Source organism: Amphibalanus amphitrite, unplaced genomic scaffold (assembly GCF_019059575.1).
Source record: "Amphibalanus amphitrite isolate SeventyFive unplaced genomic scaffold, NRLGWU_Aamphi_draft 000421F_arrow, whole genome shotgun sequence".
Classification (NCBI taxonomy): Eukaryota; Metazoa; Arthropoda; class Thecostraca; order Balanomorpha; family Balanidae; genus Amphibalanus; species Amphibalanus amphitrite.
This window is the reverse complement of record NW_024881915.1, coordinates 390,820-412,169: the sequence shown is the minus strand read 5'-3', so window position 1 is coordinate 412,169 and position 21,350 is coordinate 390,820. Positions and strand designations below refer to the sequence as shown.

Sequence of the window (21,350 nt, the reverse complement as noted above, 5' to 3'; positions counted from 1 at the left end):
ACAGCTTACGAACATGCAAGCATCACTATCATTGAAACAACAGCGCATTTTATGTCGCAACCTGTCGATACATGCGATTGGTGATGGTGGCCGGCGTCTGTTATTGCATTACTTTACGCATTTTCGTAAAAATAGCCCATTCTAAGCGTTGTCAGGCCCTTGGTTTGGCCTAGGACATTGCAAGGGGGGGGGGGGGGGTGTTGCAGATTGCTCCTCAAGGCTCAAACAGTGAATTGGAATACCGAGTCCACTTCAACTTCCTCCGCAGTTAGCTTATTTTGAAAATTAATATTTGCTCATTTCTATTTGCTCTAATGAATATTGTTTTGAATGAACTTATTTTTGCACATAGTTTTTTCTTATGAAGCCTAGGTTCTTATTATAAGATAAGATTGGCGCTGGCTGCAAGTTTAATTTCTGAATCTCTGGCTAGTGCTACCAACAGAAAAATAGCGGAATGTGGACTGGACTGCTATTTTTTATTTCTAGGATTCGCCGTCAAGTTCAACGTATCTCATGAAAAAATAACCAGCAATGTGAAAAATATCAGTAAGCCTGGCTGATATCTATTAACATCAGTGTACTTTTTCCTTGGATGGTGAAATTCTGGGACAGCTTTAGGGGGAAAATCCCAGCAGCTTGCAGTTTTACTGTTGGTAATGCTAGCCTGTGCTAGCCTCTGAGCTGATTTGCAACTAAAAAGAGGGTGAAAGATGCATATACATTGGGCATGCATTAGGTCCTATAGGCTATAATACCTGATATTATTAATGAGTTGTTTTATTTGGCTCTATTTATGTGTTGAACTGCTGGCTCATTTTTAGGGTTTGTATTGGTTATGTATTGTGATTTCCTCAGGTGCTTCATTGATAATCAGAATTATTTCAATGTATTTTGTGATGACCATTGGCATTCACTGATCTCTTTATTTTTCAGGGCTGAAGATAACCACCCATTCTAGAAATCTGTGAGCAGCTGACAGCAGTAATGCCAACTGTTCTGGCACTGGATGTGTCGCTCTCTATGAGCCGACCTGTGTTCCAGCAGGACCGCTCAGAAGAACCTCCCACTGTCCGCCAGCTGGCCATTAAGGGCATTCATGCGCTGCTTAACCACATTCACCACAACTGCAAGCTAGAATTTGCTGCTTTGGTAAGGTCACTGTAATATGCTTACAGCATTTAATGTTTTTGTTTTGTGTATTCTAGAAGCATTCATCATCATCTTCTTGATGCAATATTGTTTTTTTCTTTGTGTATGTACATTGGTGTCGATTGAATTACTCTATTTTCACAGGCGGTGTACAGTTCAATGTACGAGATTCTCGGTTCATTTACACGCGACTTTGACCAGCTGAAGAGCCGCCTCGCCTCGCTGGCCGAGTATGACAAGTCGTGTGTGGAGACTGCGCTGCTCGGCGTCAAGGCGGTCGTAGCCGAGGAGTGGGGCAGCGGCACCGCCTGTCAGGTGAGGTTTCTTGTGTCGTGAGGTGCGTTAGATGATCGGTGTGAGATGTCAGATTCAGTTAGCGTTAAAAGCGATCGGGGTCACGGCTTTTCTAGTTGCTCTTAATTGTTATGGGGTGACGGCGTTAAGTGACGACGCACTTTGACATTAGACATGTTAATTAATGTACGCATCTTGTTTCGTCTTTTGGTAACTTATAAAATTGGATTGTTAATTATCGAGTACGTCTTTTTTGCACACCACCGTCTGTTCGTCGTGGATATTCTGGTTAACCATTATCAGGGACCAGGGTGTCCGTTAAGACGACTGACATTTCTCCATGGCATCTTTCCGGTGACCGTCACCATCACGTCCACCAGGTGATAATAATCAGCGACGGCAGTCTGGGCGTGGGCGACTCGTCGCTGCGCCAGCTGGTGGCCGGCAGCCGGCTGCACCTGCCCTTCTCGTTCCCCTGCCGGCTGGACGTGGTGCTGCTCGGCGAGCGGGCGGAGCTGGAGCGGCGCGGTGCGCCGGCCGCCTTCCAGCGGCTGGTGGAGCTCAGTGGCGGCGAGGGCGCCGTGCACACGCCCGAGCCGCCGCTCTCCGCCAAGGTGCGTACGCACTGATCACTGATCAGTGACCACCTTCTTCGCCAAGTTAGATATGTACAACTGTACACACCGATCACTGAGCATCTCTCTTTGCCAAGGTGGATGTTAGCGGCGTTTGTTTCTCATGATTACAATATCCATGATAGTAACTGTTACCTACAGTGAAATTTCCTGCTCTGTTGACAGTGATGGTATAATGATAATGTTTTATATGATACACGTCTGCAGCGACTGACGATGGTTTGTGTACCCGCAGTCGACGCTGGCGCTGTTCCGTCGTCTGGCTGAGACCAACTACGCTCCGTTCAGCGGTGTACTCCATTGTGGCGGACTGTCCTCGCGAGTCACGCTCTGTCCCCCGCCACAGGTGAGCAGGGTTGAGACTGGACGGCTGGGGAGCTCCTGTACCACGTGTAGGGATGGGGACTGGGGAGGGTTCAGTTTTCACACTACTGATGATGATAAATTGTGGAGGCTAGACGTCTTTCTCCGTCGCTGATTATACGGCTGTTATATTTAATTATACAGCTATTATACGATGTTATACGTTATACGCTGATTATACAGCGATTATACGGCTGATTATGTAAGCGATGTGTGTCACCCTCACGACTAGCGAAACCACCGAATTTCGTTCCGTAAAAGTGAGCCCCTTTTTGTTGCTCATGCTTACGCACACTGCAATGTGGCCGGTGGTCTTTACCTAAGTTACCGTGGCGATCAACGTATCCCAGGGTCATCTGATCACGCCACCTTTCCCTGACAGACGTACAACCGGACACGTGACTTTGAGGCCGTGAAGCGGACGGTGTCCCCGGAACTGCGGATCTGCGGGTTCCTCTCTGTGGCTGACGTGGCCAGTCCGCCGGCCTTCTCCCGGCACCTGGTACTCCCAGCGCCCTCAGGTGGGCCAGTGATAGACCGTGAAGGGCGATTCGTATGTTACACCACAATTAACCATCACTAAATAACCACAGTTGGCTGTTGATCTGCAGGCTTTTCAGGACTTCAAATATTTTAGGGAAGGCACGTATCTTTTAGGTCTAGGACAAAGTCCCAAACAACTCAGTCTTAAGCAGGATTTTTTGTCATTTTACCAAGACAGTATAATATCTCCTTCATGAATTATGGCACCGCAACCTTGTATTTCCCTGTTACGTTACGCTTTTTTAGGCTCTGGTTGGCTATGTGTTAACAACATTTTGCACATTCGCCGGCAGAATCCGGAGATGCTCCGGGCGAGCCGTGCTCAGAGGAAGACGAGAACGCGCGCACCGCCTGCTTCTGCGTCCTTTTACATGGCGGACTGAAGGTGAGCCTAAGTGCCGGCCGCCGACCCCGTCAGATCAGCAGAAACTCTGTGAGCAGGCTGATATGTGTTTACCGTTCAGTGTCAATTGCCGTCCCCCGATACGCTGCCGGCCGTTAGCGCTTCTTCCCAGTGAGCTATTGGCGACCGATGCTCTGATGAGGACACATTTATATAACACCTTGGTTTATAGCTGATAATGGGTCTGTTCCCGTCGCTCCTCCCAAAAAATCTCGGATGAGGTTGGATGAGCTTGGAGGAGAGCCGTTTTAGAGGAGCCACGGGAACATTTTCGCGATAAAATCAGCTGTTTGCGGGCTGTAACGGTCGGCGATTTATGGCGCGCAAACATAAATCAAGAGATAATAATCGCTTTCTAATAAAATAACCATAGATTAATATCAAACATTACTATTTAAAGATTTCTAATCGTCATCTATATTACTATTTGAGGAGGGCGTAGTTTCTGTCTATTACGAAGGTCGCGACATGGTGCTACGTAGCGCGGGTTACAGATCACACCGTTGCACCTACCGCGCTGAAATTTGCGCAAGTTATAGAACAAGGATGGACAACGTGCCTTTGAGCGGTCTCGGCTCGATCGGATCGATAGCGAGCGCGTGGCGCGTGCCCAAAAAGTGCAAATTCGCGTCATAGACTTTACATGTATAAATCGGCTGGCAAAAACGGGCGAAAATGGCTAAATTTGCCCGACACGGGTCCGTTCCCCGTGCAATATCTCGGTAGCCGTGCGCCCGATCGGCACGGGGAAAACAGCATCGTGTAGAGAATCGAACGGGCAATCGAATAGTGTGCGGTGCAGGGGTGGCACGCGCCACGTGGAAGTGTGAGGGCAATTTCATTTCAAAAAGTGCCATTTTAAACGGATTTTGGATTTTATTTTATTTTCCCGTGACCATCAGACTGAGAGAGTTGAAACAACGTCAATTGCCAAGAGAAATGTACCGCCTCTCATGGAAAAATTGTGGACAGCTAATTGATCAAAAACAATGTGGCAAAATCGCTGAAATAAAATGGTATTTGTCCATAATGTGCCACTAAAAAGATACACGGGATTTGCTGCTTAACCTGATAGGTACGCTTGACAATTGAAAATGCTATCATTAGAAAGAGCATTCAATTCTCTCCAAGATCCAATCATCACGTTTGCATGACAAGCAACAGTATTCTTAAAAATATAAATGTTTTAAACCTCTGCAAAACGATTTTTAGCGAAAATTATCTACGCCTTTCATTTGTCTTAACCCTCGCCCCGTTGGGGGGGGGGGCCATTTTGGCCCCCCCTGTGGTTTTTCCTGAATAGCAAGAAAACGGCGGCGCGCAGCGCCGCCAAATTTTCAGTACCTTCCCGGGCATCAATTTGACACATTCACACCAAATTTCAAGTCTTAGGTCACCTTAGGTCAGGAGTTATTGAGGTCAAACTGAGGTCATGTTCGAGCAAAAATGAGCAAAAAACATGCAATCTTGAAACGCTCACCAAATCTACAGTTATCAAGCAATTTCAAAGTTCTTTATATGGTCTAGTAGACAAAAAGCGGCGCTACAAAACTGCTATCTCGGATTTTCGAAATTTTTGGTTTTTGACAAAAAAAAATCAAAAAATTGATTTTTTTAGAAAAACTTTGAAAAAATCCAAAATTTTTCCGAATTTCGAAAAAACCGGAATATATGTTATAGTCCCAGCGCTCTTCTATATACATACCAAATTTCAGATCGATATCTCGTTTTTTGGCCAAGTTATAGCGAAAAAACTGTTCAAAAATGATGACGTCAAATTTTTGAACTCAATTTTTAGCAATTCTAGACCACGTACGGCAAAACAAAGACCACCATTGAACTTCGCGTGACGAGCTGCATCGATTCGATACCCATTTTATGCAAAAATATTAACTTTGAAATTTGACCTAATTTGACCTGACCTTGACCTGACCTTGACCAAAACGTGATCTAAAATGGCCCCAAAGGCTGCCTGACCCATATAATCGCATTTGTCATGTAAAATGGACCATAAAACATGTATCACACGACACTTTCATATTGTGACCCCCCGTGACCTGACCTCTGTGACCTGACCTGGTATCAGTGACCTCAAATAGCAAAATATGTGTTTGAAGAACATTTCCCCATCGATGATTTTCAATGAAATGCATTTTACTCGATTTTACAACGCATTTCTTGAAGTGCCTGTAAACGGTGAAAATTGGACCTTTGACCTGACCTGTGACGTCATCGGTTTGACCTAGGTCAATAAAATTGGGTCACAAGGTAGTTCCCCGTTGGGGCTATCCAACGCCGTTTACCGCTTGTCGCTATGTTGCGTGGTTCTCGAGATCTTAGGGGGGCCAAAATGGCCCCCCCAACCGGGCGCGTTGCTCGGCAGAGCCCAACGGGGCGCGGGTTAAAACTACGCACCTCAATTATAAAGCACAGTTGACAGATTCTGAAGTGGAAAGCATGCTTATCAGACACGGGCACCTCGATGCGGTGGATATTTTTTCCACAAACCAAAACGTTTAGCCGTCAAAAAGCAATCGACCGAAATGGATAGATAACCCAACCGACACAAGAACAACCGAACACCCGCCGATCGAAAATATCCCTTTTCGCGTTGCGGAGCACGCGGGTCACCCTAGTCAATCACTAAAATCATTTCCACTTCCCTCAAATCTCATTTATAAACAATTCACATTCGTATTATGTGCGCCAAATGTGTATCAGCAGAGCCTCCTCCAAAAAACCAACTTTCGTTTGGGATGAGGGAGGAGGCAAATAGTGGTGGTGAGATGTGAAATCAAGATGAGCTTGGAGGAGCTTGGAGGAGCGACGGGAACGATTTTTTGAAACGAGAGGAGGTTAGAGGAGCTTGGAGGAGGTTGGAGGAGCGACGGGAACAAACCCTATGTTCTGTACCGCCAGAGGGAGAACGCGGCGGCGCTGGTGAACGTCGGGGAGGACTGGTATGGTATCGTTTACTCGTGGGCTGATAACAAGAAAAAGGCCAACCTCATGCTCTCATTGTTTGAACCAGGTGAGACATATTATCAACTACATGATATATGAATGCAGTTTGTGGATAACTTGATTCGAATGTCAAAATACTGCCGTAATAAATGCCTTCAGCATCGTTGGTCCATTATCTGAATTTGCGACCGTTAAAAACGCTGTGGTTTGCATGAAGTGTCCCTCTTACAAGTTGCCTGACTCACCCTTCCCTGATACTGGCCTCAGGCACGAACGTGCTTCCCTGGCTGGGCGATTTCACGAACCTGGGGCCCGCGGTGCCGGGCGCACCGTCGCCGTTCCCGATCAAGGTGTCCCGTAAGCGCAGCTACCAGCAGACGTGCGTCACGTGGACGCGCCAGTCCGGCCTGCACTCAGACGTACAGAAGGTGCTCCGGCACGCCCGAAAACTGCCAGACAAGACGCAGAACTTCTACAAGGTGGGTGGGAGCTCGGGTGACCAGCGGGGATGACTAGATGGCGTGAAGTCTGCGTTTAGAGCCGAGTACGAAAAATCTGGCCAAGGGGGGGGGGAGTATATGGCACTCATGTGAGACTTTCATGCGGGCTAGCACTCCCTTTATAACCGCAGGTTGTTTGAAATAGACATATCTGTTTGAAACGTTTTCAAGTGATGGATCATTGCTGGTGGCCTCTCCTGTCGCTCATCTAACCTTTCCCTCGGCCGCCCGTCCCCGCTGCAGGAGCTGAACCGCCTGCGGAGCGCGGCGCTCTCCTTCGGCTTCTACCAGGTACTGGAGAGCGTGGCCGTAATCCTGGAGCGTGAGTGTACCCTCCTACCGGGCAACGCGCACCCGGACTGTGCGCTGCAGCTGACCCACGCGGCCACGGCACTGCGCCACCCCGAGCACCGGCAGCCGGGCAAACCGATCCAGCCGCTCAGCACGCGGTTCCAGCAGGGCAGCTGAGTGGGGTGACGTGGCCGGGGCGGGGCGAACTCGGTCAGTGGGAGTACTGTGGCTGGGGAGGGCAGTGGGGCTGTCTGGAGATGTCGCTGTGTGCGGAGGGTGGATAACCATGGCGCTGTTTGATCATGAGTGTTTGTTTTGTCTCGAGTGTGGGTGAGTTGTATTTGTATGTGGCGACGCTGTGATTAGTACGTGGTTTCATAATTCATATATCATCACTTTGGTGGTGTATTACGAGCAGTGTTTTTTTCAGCTTATCCCGCATTTTCACACATTCATTGCAATAAACATATTTGTGCTACCCTCTGGTACAATTAAAACGAGAAAGGCTGAGTTGTAAATAGTGTTCAGTTAACTCTTATTTTTAAACCCCCAGACCATGATTTAGAGTTTGACAACACTAAGTTTTATTTCAAATCAGCATGGACAGAAGAACAGGGAAGCGGATGCAAATTTCCCGTCAGTTTCCACGCAAACAGACGAAAATTCGAACTAATTCACAAGAGGACCTGCAGCTGGCTGGAAAAAATGTTTGCCAAGTATCTGTTAAGAAAAAAATGATATCGGACACATCAGAATAGAGCATGACTTCGGGCACTCATTCTTAGAGGACACTTGATCCCTCGTTCTTGACGGTGCATTTGTGGTGCTATCTTCCCGTGCCATTCACCGCCCGCTCATGGTCGCGCTTCTCCTTCAGCTTGTTGAAGTACTCGAGGGCGAAGTCCAGTAGATCAGGTGGCTGGTGGAGCAGCACGTTGAGTGTGAACTCGAGTAGAATCTCTCGGAGCTGCGGCGGCGCCGCTTGCAGCTCCAGCCCCATTCGGTCTGTACTGCTGCTGCTCATTGTGGTCCTGGAACGCGGAGGCCGCCGTCGGCGTTTGGATCAGTCAGGTGGACCAGTGGGAACAAAACTGCTTCACTCTCAGCGCTAACATGCAAATGGCCTCACCATCATCGTTATAATGCTGAGAGCGGCTGGCGCTCTCTGATGTCCTTGCGCTCAAAAATCACAAAATACTGCCAATACTCTCTAGCTAAATACAAATAATTTAGAACATCCTCTGGGTAAATATGAGGCGATCGCTTGTCACTGATGCTGTTCGCCCACAAATCATTTTGAAGTGGAAGCAACTGGCATTTATCGCCTTGCAACTGGCTGTACTTACCCTCAAGTGATGTGGAGAAAAGGAAGTATGGATTTTATTGATCAAGTGAATTATAAGTAATACCAGAGTTATCTTATTGTCGCTATAATTTTATTGAGCAGCGTGTAACTTAGAAAATTTCACATGTTTTCGTTAGCCCTTTTGATGAAATTATCAACAAATAGAAATGCGCAAAGCTCAAACGCCTCAAACGTCTTTCCTGTCGTAGTCCTTTTCTGGATCGCGTGCTTCTTACTTCTTCCGTCCTCCGCAGTAGCATTACTGCTACGCTTTATGCTATTCTACCATATGATCTTTCAGTTTCAAGATCCCCTGTGTCTTTTTCATTGGCTCAACTGCATTTGGTATTGTGTTTCGAATGAAATGAGGCATTGCGATAATGACACATATATTGATTCCAGAAAACATGTGATACGTATTGACTTATAAAGCTCGCTTCGTTGTCCTATCAATAGGAGTGTTTCTCATTATTGTATCTGAGTGATGATCAGGGGCACATGATCATGATGATTCATGTAGAATTAACAACCAGCCCATCGCGCACATCCCTAGCACCTCGCCAGCCACTCTCCTTTTCGGTACATCATCCACCTTTTTACGACAAATCTTGCGTAACGCCGAACCTCCCTGTGAGTGATATGCTTCCCTCATTAGTTAGTGGCCCTCTCCATATGACACAAATCCGACCCCTCGCGCTAGCGAGGCAGTTAGCCCGCCCAGAACACCTTCCCACCCGTGACGATCACTGCGAGCGTGACCAGCGCTGCCTGCCCCGCCGCTGGTCGCTGGCCGGCCGTCGCCGTCATCCCGTCTGCCACCCGGACTGCTGGTCGGCGTGGCCGGCCGCTGGTGACCGCTGGTCGCCACGTGACCTCCTCAGGCCACTCGGTGCTCGGTCGAGGTCGACGCCGCGGGGTCGGCCGGCGCCGCGGCGGCCGCGTCCGCCGGGCGGGCGGCGGCGACGGTGGCGTCGTCACGCGGACCGTTTCGTGCACTCTTATGTAGCCCTCTTCCCGAGAGATGGCGTTGCTGGCCACGCAGGTGTACTGGCCCACGTCGCTGGGGTGGAAGTCGCGGATCTGCAGCGCCACGTGCGTTTTGCGGCCGTGGCTGTGGACCTCGCGCATCACGTACTTCTTCCTGCCAGCGGGATCAGATGACGATCAGTCAATGCACATTTCCGACGTGTCGGGGGATGTTCAACCCTATCAGCTTTTCCCACCCCATAATCTCACCCGAGGGCCACCGTTCCTTTGATATCAAAGAAGGGCATTTTTTCTAAGAAAGCAGATATCATTGCACAATATCACATCACTGTACCGCCAGGTACTGTGATATTGTGTGTGATACAGTAAAAAAGAAAATGTGTCTGCAGCCGTTCCGCATGGTAATTGCGTCGGTATTGTGTGACACGTGTGGCGGCTCCTCTACTGATGCCCCGGGCTGGTGTGACATCAGACACAAGTCTATTAGATTGTCTCCGGTACTGACACGCCGTGCTGAGGCGAATCAAATAGTCATCACTCGATTCCTGCCCGTAACGTTCAAGCCTAATCAGCTACATGTAGTACGGATCCTTCGTGCGCGCACGTTTCCCTCTTCCTCGCCCGTTCAAGACCGATATTTTCCGTCTCGTTACGAGTTCCTCTGTGACTCCTAGTTCATTCATCATCTTTCTCCCAACCCTCACACCCCTGTCCCTGGTACGCATCACCCGCAGCCCGTCCACTCGGTCCACTGACCCGTCCATGCGCAGCGGCTGGCCCTCCACTAATCCACTCGGTACACTGACCCATCCACCCCGCCCACTGACCCGTCCACCACGTCCACAACCCGTCCATCCCGTCCACAACCCGTCCACCCCGTCCACTGACCCGTCCACCCCATCCACTGACCCGTCCATGCGCAGCGGCTGGCCTGCCTTGAGCCACAGTGTGGACGGCACCGGGTGTGACTCGATCTGGCACTCGAGGGTGACGTCGGAGCCGCGTGGGGCACTCATCAGCTGGTGGGGCACTCTTACCACCGGAGCAACTGGGGAGGGCACGGGGTCGGTCAGCAACTTCAGCTAATTGGGTGCCCGGCTTTATATTGCGCTTTTCAGTTTTCCGGTTAAATAACTGAATCGTTCTTATTAGTTTTAATTGGCTAAAACAATGCATAGTTACTTATTCCGAGTGCCTTGTTATCTGATTGAGCAAAGTATAAACACTACTCCTCAGAATAAATTCAGGCTCATCCGTACCTTTTTAGCATACATTTGCATGTTGCAGTGCATTGTTGACAAGCCAATTACAAGCCTTTCCGTGATTTCATTTTACTTTTCCGTGCTCATTACTGCTCACTCATCGCATTTCCCTCCATTTTTGCGTAAGCTACATCTGTCGCTGTCCTTACAGGACGGGACTGTAGCACGCCCAGCGGCAGACATTCCGTCCCGCTGGCCTGCACCGCCGGTTGCAGTTACTCACAGGCCACGTTGACCATGATGCGCTTGCTGATGGCCGGCGGTACCTCGTTGTTGGCGATGCAGTAGTAGGCGCCGTCGTGATGCCGACTGACCTTCACCAGACCCAGCCAGGCGCCGCGGTGCACGGCTAGGGAGGTAGTGGACAGGTCACAGACTATCGAGCCGTCAGCCGATCACTGCACTTTGGATTGAAATGAGCTCACAGCTGTTGCGAACGAATTGTATGTATGTTAGAGCCGCAAAATGAGACATCAAATACGTGCACAATGCACATCCCCGCGTCGTTTTTCATTCTATATTCAGTGGCTAATACTCACGTATTTTGACGGGTGGATCGGTGTCAGATAGCAGGATGGGCAGGTCGTCCTCGCGGCGCCAGCTGATGCGAGGCGGCGGGTCACCCTCTGCGCGACAGGTCAAGGTCACGTTCTCGCCGGAACGCACGTTGACGTCCTGGCTGGTGCGGTTGTTGTCGAACGCCGGGGGAACTGCGATGGAAATAGGGGATGTCTTGGAAGCTATAGTTCAGTTCAGCCGCGCATAACGAGTCGCTGTCTCTGCTCACCGACAAACACGCATTAAACTCACGCATTAACAAATTCTACCGGAGGATTAGTGACTCGGCTCTATTCGGAGGAGTTGAACGCTAACGTTAACCTCTACCTCTTGGCATGAATGAACTATTTTTGATAAGACACGAATACAAAATGAATTCCCTTCTAGGGCAAGGGCACAATGAAATTCGGTCATTGTGCCCTTGCAATCTTATTTACTCCGCTTGGCACGTTAGCTCTCCGTTCGGAACCCCAATTTTTTCGGACTTTGCGCCATGAAGACTCTACGACGCCTCTCGCCGCCCCAAACGTACCCTGCACGGTGACGCAGCCGACCTGTTTCTTCATGACTGCCGTGTTGATCTGGCACATGTAGCAGCCGCCGTCTGCCGGCTGGGCGCGCCGCACGTGCAGCGACCAGCCGCGCTGCTGGTCGTGCGTCACCGAGATACGCTGGTTGGTGGTGACGGTGCGCGTGTGTAGGGACAGGATCGTCTGCGTGTCCGCCTTCAGCCAGCCCACCTGAGGGCGACGGTGGACACGTCAGGGCAGCCGGGTGGGCTGGAAGAGTAGGTAGGTTCTGAAGGGTGGTCTGGAGGTGGCTGACCGGGACATTGCAACTGAGAAAGAATACTGAAGGGTGGAGAGTTCGGGTGTAGCATTGTCACTACGTGCAAACGCGACGTTAATAAGAATTTCTTTCGCGTAAAAGAAAACACGAAATGTGAAACACGATATGTGGCGTTAATAGAGAACAAGGAGAGTGAAAGAGAGAGAGAGAGAGAGAGAGAGAGAGAGAGAGAGAGAGAGAGAGAGAGAGAGAGAGAGAGAGAGAGAGAGAGAGAGAGGAGGGAGAGAGAGGCCCGTGACGCGCGACTCACGCGGTACGGTCCGAGGTGTTTGACGGTGCAGGTGAGCACCACCTCCCGGCCCTGGGACACGGTCACGTTCTGCACCTGACCCACGAACATCGGCTCCGGCACGCCCTCGAAGATGTTGAACCCGTGACCTGAGGACACAGCAGTCGAACATGTTATACCCGTGACCTAGAACACAGCAGTCGAACATGGTGAAACCGACTGTGGCGCTAGGAAGCGAACAGGCGAACTTGATGCCTGGAGAGACATCTGAGGTCTCATATGCAAAAAAAAAACAACAAGAAAAACGCTTTACTCGTATTTGGACATTACGCAACAAGAGCCGTTCTATGACATCGAAGTATGACATGACATCGAAATCCGTAGATATGCCCCCGAAGTTGCCTTTAGCACCCTTGCATGTAATGAAATGATGTTGAAAACTGGTTACACAGAACTGCTAGCACACGGCCTAGGGATGCAAATGACAGGCGAAGTTACTACCAAAGTTGTTTTCAAGAAAAAAAAAAACGAAGTAGTGCTGGTGAACATGCTCTTTTTGCGAGCCGACACTTGCGGCACTCTGGCTAACATTGTCATCATGCCATTGTAGTAATTGTTTCCCGCGCTTACAACGTGTCTCAAAGGACCGGTACGGCAGGCGTGAGAATCCCTTATGGCCCATTTTCTGAAACTCGTTTCTCTTCTGGACAATATTTGACTGCTGCCGGTCGTCGACCAGCCTCTGTCGTGTTCTGTAAGTAGTTTCGTGTCACGAACCTCGAGAATCTTTTGAGTAATAACAGCGGGAAGTCAAAGCTCGCTTCGCGAATGTGGACAACGCGACAATATCCCGTCTACAATTGATGGCATGTATGAAACAGTAGTCTGAATACCCTGCGTATTCCAAACAGAAGTTTTTACAAACCACACGCAGAATGCAACTAAGTAGCTTAGTACTTTATATCTATGCTTAGTACGATCGTCCCCAGTTTCATTTCGACGAGCCTGCCACAGAGATAGCCAATGGGGTCTCCCGAAGCTGTGCGGCACAGCATAACTTCAGGCGCTTTACCGCTACTGCCATCTAGCGAGCGATTGAAAAGTCGTGCGGCACAGCATAACTTCAGGCGCTTATCACTGCTGCCATCTAGCGAGAGAACGACAAGTCGTGCGGCACAGCATAACTTCAGGCGCTAATCACTCCTGCCATCTAGTGGGCAATCGAGAAGTAGTTATTGCGGTACAGCATATGTGCATGTGCTAATCGTTACTACCATCTAGCGAGAGGACGGAGTCATGCGACACAGCATAACTCCAGGCGCTCGACACTCTTGCCGTCAAGCGAAACAGCGGCCAGTCACGCGGCACAGCATAACTTCAGGCGCTCAACGCTTGCCGCCTAGCGAAACAGCGGCAAGAAATGCCGCTCCCCCGACACTTTCTCCATCAACCAAGGAAATAATGCTGTGACATTTATGTCTTATAATGATGTGACGATTAAAGGACGCTAACCATGAAGTGACGACCGACAAAACAAGAGAAATCAGAAAATATTGAAATCACAAAAGTCCTTTGCTCACGGATGAGTCTCACGAACTGGATTCACGAATGATGATGGACCCACGAATTGGGACTTCACTAGGTCATAACTAATGCCATCGTAATGGCCGTTTAGACATTCTGGGCGTTGTGGTTCGGATTTACACTACAGTACCTGCCCTGTACGAGCCACCGTAACACCACCAGCACAGGCTGGATGGTAGCAGTGACCAGCTGCAGTGCCGCAGTCGGTCAGCCCTCTCTGTCCGGCGCGCGGCCGGCGGCGGCTCCCCGGTGCGGCGCGTTCCCAGGGGGACCGGCACCCCGCGGACCGGCGGCCGTCCCGGCGAATCACCCGACCGGATTAGCCGCAGAGGTAGTTATGACGCGCCATCCATATCGCGCGCGGGCCGGCGCCGTGCCCCGATCGCGTGTTTACTTATTCCGCCGCCATCCGGCTATCTGCGCCCGTCCCCTCAGGAGACACTTATTATCGGACGATTTTCATTATCTCCTCGGGCGTATGGGAGGAAAATATTGTTGCTGCCGGTGAACAATCGTGCCGTCGGTGGCTTCCATTCAGCGGCCGTGTTTGGGGTGGCCGTCACCCAGGGGCATTGTGGACCGGTAATAAGTCGGTCCGGCTGCCCGAGGGGCGCCGACGGGCCTGATTACCACCTCATTCGGACCGGCTGGTGACGCCGGAACACGCCGACAGACAGGCATAGAGACACGTGGGGGACGGGGCCACCCGGAGCGGACAGAGACAGGTGCAGCACCGTCACCACGGAGTGAGACAGGACCTAACCTAACCGGGCTGTTTGGATTTACATGGATCCAAGTAGAGTCCCGGCGTGGGACGTGGGGCACTAATTAGCCGCGTCGCCCGGACCGCCACTATCCCCGGCCGCGCCGGCCGGAACTAACCGGTGCCGACGGGGCGCACACAAACAATCACGGCCGAACGGGCGGCCCGGGACGGCCGGCCGTCGATCTGTGACCCGGGGCGGCTGGTTCGGAGGTTGAACGAACGTCATTAACCTTCAGCTACTGGGTGATCAGGGGCATCGCGAGTTGAGGGTCGCTGGAATGCGTATGCACTTACTTATACGCTTATACTTGCTTTTGTCTATACTTGCGTGAGCTCCCACATACAGATTTCCGGCTGTCAGTATGAGTTAGTTATATGACTATGACTAGTGTGGTCAGTGGAATAATGAGGACCTATCAGAAGGGGTGATAGGAAGGTCCATCACCGACAGCAGGATGCGCAGGTGCGTCCGCCCTCAGGAATGACGTCAAGGTCAGGTCCACCATAGGTCATCACTGCGAGGTTCGTCAACAGGCATCGACGGCTCTGCTATGTGCGCTCACTGCCAAGGCGGAACTCGGAATAACAATGGGGTAGAAATGTAATACGAAAGGCGTCTGTTTCTTTAATTGCAAAAGCCTAAAAATGCCTTAAATGATTGAAATAAGAAAATAGCTGAGAACTAAAGCCATGGAAATGTTTGTGCTCCAGTTTCATTCACTATCCCAACAGTCTCTATTATATGTAGATCCGAGAGACGTAAAGCATACCGCCGGGCTGTTGGATCGCGCCCCGCCCGTGCCGCCGAACACCGATGTGGTGCGGTGCAGTATACCAATTCAGGCGCTCGGAGCGCATTGGCTTGCATAGCGTGTGCTTGTAGGATCCCCTACGAGGTACGACGTGGAAAAAGGAGCGCAAAGAACGGCATAAATTAAAACATAGATAACATGAATCATGTTATCTATGATTAAAATCATCCCTTTTTCGCATCAAGCGTGTCCCCTTGTACGCCAACGGCACTCGTTCCGTCTCCGCCCAGCCCGCTGTCCGCGTATGAGCCGTGTCGTCGCCCCGGCCGCGTCTGACGGCACCGGTCATGTCACGGTCACTGAGCACAGCTCGCCGGCCGCCTCCCTGCAGGACCCTTGGCCGTGCCGTGGCAGACAGCTCGTGAAATGGCGGTCCGAGGCGACTGTTTTTACTCTGCCATCTGATTGCCGAGCGCTTGTGGTAATTATTGACTGGGCAGTGATACAAAGTAGTTGGTTACATAGAACGTCTGCAGTTCACTGCATGACATGATACGTACCTAACTTATCTATTTGTGTAAGGCACTTTTTCTGCTTATATTTAAATTTCAGTGATTTTGTAAGCTGCCTTCACACCTACACGAGCATTGCAAGTAGGTATGAGCATTATGATACCTGTATCTACAATTACATCCCTTCAGCGCAACTGACACACGGATACAAGTTACCACTGTCGCTGAAACTTATATTACCATTGTCGCTGTCGCACTCGAGGATTGTGTTCAGATTTTATCAGACAACTCTTTCAACATCAACGATATTCGATATATAACATTTAATGAGGCAATAATGCTCACCACCGGATGCCTTATAATTGCATAGGTATGTAAAATGAGCCACACGGCGTAATGTCAAAATGTCATATGATCCGTAAACAAAGGGTACAAAATGTGGATGCGTAATGTGCAACAGAACATCCGCCATGTACACTTTGCTTCATAGATTTTACAAAAACACGACAATCTGCTCTTTTTTTTAATTAGTTGCCTTTTTAGTTGGCTGACCTCTGATTTTAGGTATCGTCTTCAACACCAACCTTGTGTCAGTTACACAGGCTGATTTGACGGGGAAGTGAAATTTTGTATCCGCTCCATGACAATGAACACACGCATTTCTTTTACCACCACCGCTGAGCCTGGGTGCGTCCTCAGACATATTCTAGGATTCAGACAGAGGATAGGATTAGATAGGAGGAGGAGGATAGGATAGGATTCAGACATATTCTATCAGACATTTTTTCAACAGCATGTTTCAACCGACTTGTGTCAGTGTTTCGTTCCTAATTTAGCAAGTGCTCTGCGTTAAGGAGCGTGTCGACCGTCAGGAGGAGACAGCAAATGCGCCGATACCAAATCAAACGTCGTACTCGTAAGTCACTCGGTGACCTAAGATCTACAATCTACTGCCAGGTTCGGGTCTTTGTAAGAGACGTTTGTAAAATTTCTGCAGAGCAGCGGTTTGATATCGTCTCGTTTTTATGTCCAGCCATGCAAAATAACTTGTATAGTTTTATGAGGAAGAGTTATTTATGAGTGCTGACGTAAAGAGCCAATTTGTATAGGTAAAGAGCCAATACCTAATTCAGTTAGGTAGGGACTTTGACCCAGAGACAGTGGCGCGGGAACTTCTTCCAGACTGGGGGGGCTGAACATTTCCCTCGTGTGTCTGAGATAATTTAAAGAAAACACTAGCAAATGACCCGAAATGACCTCGCTGACGTTACAACATTTTCCGCCTAAATGTGCGATATCTACGTAGTCCATAAATAAAACCTGCATCGAATCACGCAATCATGGCCAGATATAGACCAAAGACTGCTGAAATTTAGCTTGCAGAGTGACATACTGTATGGTGCGCCGAGTCAGGCTTTATTGCAATCGACTGCTGCTACTTTACGCACATAAAAAGCTATCAAGGACATCGAAGAATATGACTATTTTTTAAGGCTTGGATTTTCGAGCCGGCTTACTTTTTACACCGTTGTTGCTTTGCGTTTCGATTTTGCACCAATATGCTAGTAACCTTTCTTTTTATGAAATTGATGGCCAATTAATACCACATCGCCACATTGTACGATATCTCTTCCTGCTTACCTATATAGTGTGCTGGTACCGCAGAAAAACGGGCTGCCTAATACGCCATCTAAGTATGGAAACGTATTCTAGCACAAGTTAACACCCATGGGTCTCTGAAAACTCAAATATGCCGTTTTGTTACATTTTAGTTACACTCGATTCATATTTTGAAAACAAACAGATATTTTCTGCAATAAGGGCTAATTGCTAAAATAATGGCAAAGAGGCGACATAATTGTCCTGAACAGTGGCATCTTGGGTGATTCTACTCGTACATTCATGCTTCAGAAAATTGGCCTGGCTATTTAGTAGGACCGGACACAATGTCCACGCTGTTGGAGCTCCTGTCCTTGCCCATTACAGCGGGGAAAAGCGGGTCTCACGGGCGCCTGACGGAGGAGACCTGACAGTACGTACCTGCAGCAGGGGACCGTTTGCCGCCCGGTTAGACTGGTCCTCACCTGCGGGGCCGCTGCTGCCCGTCCAGCTGCTCCCGCTGACGCTGCCGGGGCGGACGGTCAGCTGTAGGGTCAGCACGGTCACCAGGAGCCCGGTGAGCGCCATGGCCGGCGGCGGCCGCGCGGGGCCGCATCTCCTGCCGGCCGGCCGCGAGCCGAGCACGGCCCGGCGGCGCGCGGGGGCGGAGCGAGTGGCGGGGACGCTGCGCGCACACACGGGGAGTGGAGGGGGAACAGGGACTGGGGTCTGCGCGGCTGCAGACACACATCAGCCACCGTTACTTACCTGGTATGACTCCAACAATTAACTGAAAATAGCATTGCCTTTGATAATGTGTACTTATTATTTCCTATCAAACGTTCGAAGGTAGTGGCAGATTCTCGATTTAATGACGAAGCTTTGTATTTTACAGAAGTTAAATACTTTGGAAATTACTTTCATGTTCTTGTGGCGATATCGATTATTTGGGAACAGCGTTGATTTTACGTGAAACTGTGCTCCAAATAAATATTAATTCATCTGGACATGGTCTGTGTAACTTTTACACATAGGTTTATTGCACTTCTCATATTGAACGGGAAAGGTCTGCAAAATATGAGTTTTAACTTTTAATTAAGTCTATATGTAGATTTGTGCTGGGGATTAAAGACAACCAAATGCAACATTGATTTGAATGAGTTTCATGTACTGCCCGTTTACCTTTCCATGTCTTTTAACTCTCGCCCGTATTGGTGTTTTGCCAGCCTTGAACGTATAGGGGAGACCCGGGAGGTATAGGCCGGTTTTGTGAAAAGGCAATTTTCCAGTGGACAGCGGCTAGACCCGTTTTTTCACTCTCGGTGTACGTGAAATTGCCTTTCGCCTGCAAAGTGTGCCTGATATTAGGCATCTGGGATCAGCTATTTTGTCTCGAGATAACTTTCAATAAATTATGCGCTTTTTCGATCCATCAAAATACACCGGGAGGTATGGGCCATGGCCCGGGAGGTATAGGGGCCGGTGCCATATTTCATATTCTTTTCTCGACATTGAGAAAAATACCCGTAGCTGGGATCTACCTTGATCTCTCTTGGAACCCAGGAACCGCATAAGCGGCCAACAGCTTACTTCATGGAGGTCATGTGGGCAATGGGCACATATATATTTTGGTAAACTCAATCATGCTCCATAAAATAAGATAACTAATGTTTTTTCTCTTCGAATGAAATTTATAGTTAAATTTTCGACCTTGCGCGACAAAAATAAGTTATTGAAGAGGAAATTCAACGAAAGCATCTTCTTGTTGATTTAGGATCACCGGAGGTGGGTGGCCCGAACTACCCGGTTGGGACGCCAGAATGTGCGTGGCATCTCAGCTCATAATCTTGCAAGAAAGCTTCAAATTGTCTATCCAGTCTTAACCCTCGCCGGCCGAGGGGAGGGGGGGGGGGTGCCGCCCCCCATAGGTTTTTTTTCGCGATAGCTCCGAACACGCTGGCGATAGAGAGCTGAACTTGGCATACCTGACCTTTGATTCAAGCTGGATCATTTAACCCTATTAGTGGCAGGGGGGGGGGGGTTGTTTTCATCCACCCCTCAGGTTTTTCGGGAATATCTCCAAAACCGCTGAAGCTACGATGCTGAAATTTTCTGACCTTTCCTAAAACTAAATTGGGCACATTCCCTGAAAATTTCAAGTTCATAACTTTACCAGGGGCGGCTCCAGAGCACTGGGAATTGGGGGTCCTATTCGTGAAGCGAGTCATTTGGGCGAAGATCACGATGCTGATGTATTATAACTGTATGCACCAGTTTTACGAATAGTGAATGAAAGGTATCATGTGATAACATATACAAAGTTATTGTGCATCCTCTTTTGACACGTTTTTGCTATAATAGGCGGATACAGGCGCCCAAAAAGGGGGGTTATGTTTTACCTCCCAACATAGGTGCCCTGACACCGCCTATGCATGACCAATACAATTGTAGTCGTTCTCTCATAAGAAAATTGTAATATAACAAGACCATTACCACCCTTTTTAGAAACAGTATCAACAAAAACCTTATTTACTATACTTTTTGTGTACCCCCAATCTCAATGATCTGTATCCGCCTAGGATTTTTGAAAATGCATATTTTTAGGATCCATGTGAATTCCTGGTTCATTCTCTATCGATCGGCAAAAGTTGCGTTAAGATTGGTTCAGAAACCTGGCCGTGATAAACAGTCTAAAATGTATCTGCAATTTGCCCGTTTTTTACCCCCCTCTACCCCCTATTGACATTTTTTTAATTTTTATTTTTTAGAAATGTAGATCACGTTGAGCGAAATCGAATGCCGTTTGAATTTTGAAAATCGGCCCGTTAGATCTCGAGATATCAGGGGAGGGGGTCGTAAACAGCCCCCCTGCCACTAATAGGGGTAGCCAGGAGCCTGCCACTAATAGGGTTAACACCAACCGCATTTTCGGGTCAGGTCAGGTCACTGACCTATGACGTCATAAGTGAACCTCTGCACGGTCTTCAGATGTCGCAACTTCGCAACGCCCTCACTGCCAGAGGAGCTTTCACAGGGAAATGAAACTTTCAGGATCTAATATCCATTATGAGTCTTACAACTCTTATATCTCGGATTTTTCCTAAAGGTCATATGAGGTCAGGTCATTTTCGTGACCTCACCATTATAAGTCAATGGGGAAAAATGAAAACTGCTCTTTTGGCGCCGGGAACGATCTCCAACTATCTCAAGCACACAGAATCGTGATTTGGTGCACTCCTTGCAAGGTAAGACGCGTCACTTTTGCAATGTTGACTTTGCGTGACGTCATTTATGACGTCATTAGGGTAATATCAGTTTTTCGTCAATAACTCCCGATCAAAATTGAGCTAGCGAGCCGGGAAAGCCGCCAATGGACTCAGGAGGACCTCCCGAATCGAATGGTATGCGACATGACCTACTTCGACCAATTTCGTGACCTGGGGACGCTGACCTGACCGTGACCTGAGGTCAACACCCTAAGGTGACCTCACCCAAATAACAAGCATATCATTCGACGCGCCTAAGCGAGGCGAGCACGGTGCTGCCGAAATCGTGGCTCTGCGGCCGTTTTTTGCGAAGTTATTCACCGAAAACGGAACCGTACCTTGGGGCACCTGACCTGACCTCAGAGGTCATCGGTTGAACTAGGACCTTAAAATCGGGTATCAATCTCTGCGTCTCGTAACGGCGCACACGCTTGTTTTTTTTCCGCGACGCGCTAGCTCCACCAGGGGCGAAACGGCGAGAGGGGGGTCGTACCCG

At 49.2% G+C, this 21,350-nt stretch overlaps 2 protein-coding genes and 1 long non-coding RNA gene across 10 annotated transcripts; 1 reads left to right on the top strand and 2 right to left on the bottom strand.

Annotated features, from left to right (window-relative positions):
• Positions 1–44: 44 nt before the first annotated feature.
• LOC122391092 (integrator complex subunit 14-like) lies at positions 45–8,652 on the top strand. 8 transcript variants are annotated; one of them, XM_043384716.1, is made up of 11 exons: positions 242–267; positions 490–549; positions 937–1,152; positions 1,297–1,467; positions 1,827–2,060; positions 2,317–2,427; positions 2,827–2,965; positions 3,281–3,372; positions 6,310–6,421; positions 6,622–6,833; positions 7,098–8,652. In XM_043384716.1, the coding sequence occupies exons 3-11, from the start codon at positions 988–990 to the stop codon at positions 7,320–7,322; spliced, it is 1,461 nt and encodes a 486-aa protein (XP_043240651.1). In that variant the 5' UTR covers positions 242–267; positions 490–549; positions 937–987; the 3' UTR covers positions 7,323–8,652. The 8 variants fall into 8 exon arrangements, with proteins under 8 accessions (XP_043240652.1, XP_043240655.1, XP_043240649.1 ...); XM_043384717.1 differs by lacking the exons at positions 242–267; positions 490–549 and adding an exon at positions 45–80; XM_043384720.1 differs by lacking the exons at positions 242–267; positions 490–549 and adding an exon at positions 45–86.
• LOC122391094 lies at positions 7,713–8,831 on the bottom strand. Its single transcript, XR_006258273.1, has 2 exons — positions 8,492–8,831; positions 7,713–8,176 (listed from the first exon to the last, which is right to left on the bottom strand). It is a non-coding gene; the product is annotated as an uncharacterized LOC122391094 (long non-coding RNA).
• A 34-nt stretch (positions 8,832–8,865) lies between these two features.
• On the bottom strand, positions 8,866–12,519 carry LOC122391093 (lachesin-like). The gene is made up of 6 exons (XM_043384722.1): positions 12,397–12,519; positions 11,830–12,037; positions 11,279–11,449; positions 10,963–11,088; positions 10,387–10,525; positions 8,866–9,631 (listed from the first exon to the last, which is right to left on the bottom strand). The coding sequence occupies exons 1-6, from the start codon at positions 12,484–12,486 to the stop codon at positions 9,199–9,201; spliced, it is 1,167 nt and encodes a 388-aa protein (XP_043240657.1). The 5' UTR covers positions 12,487–12,519; the 3' UTR covers positions 8,866–9,198.
• Between the last annotated feature and the right edge of the window lie 8,831 nt (positions 12,520–21,350).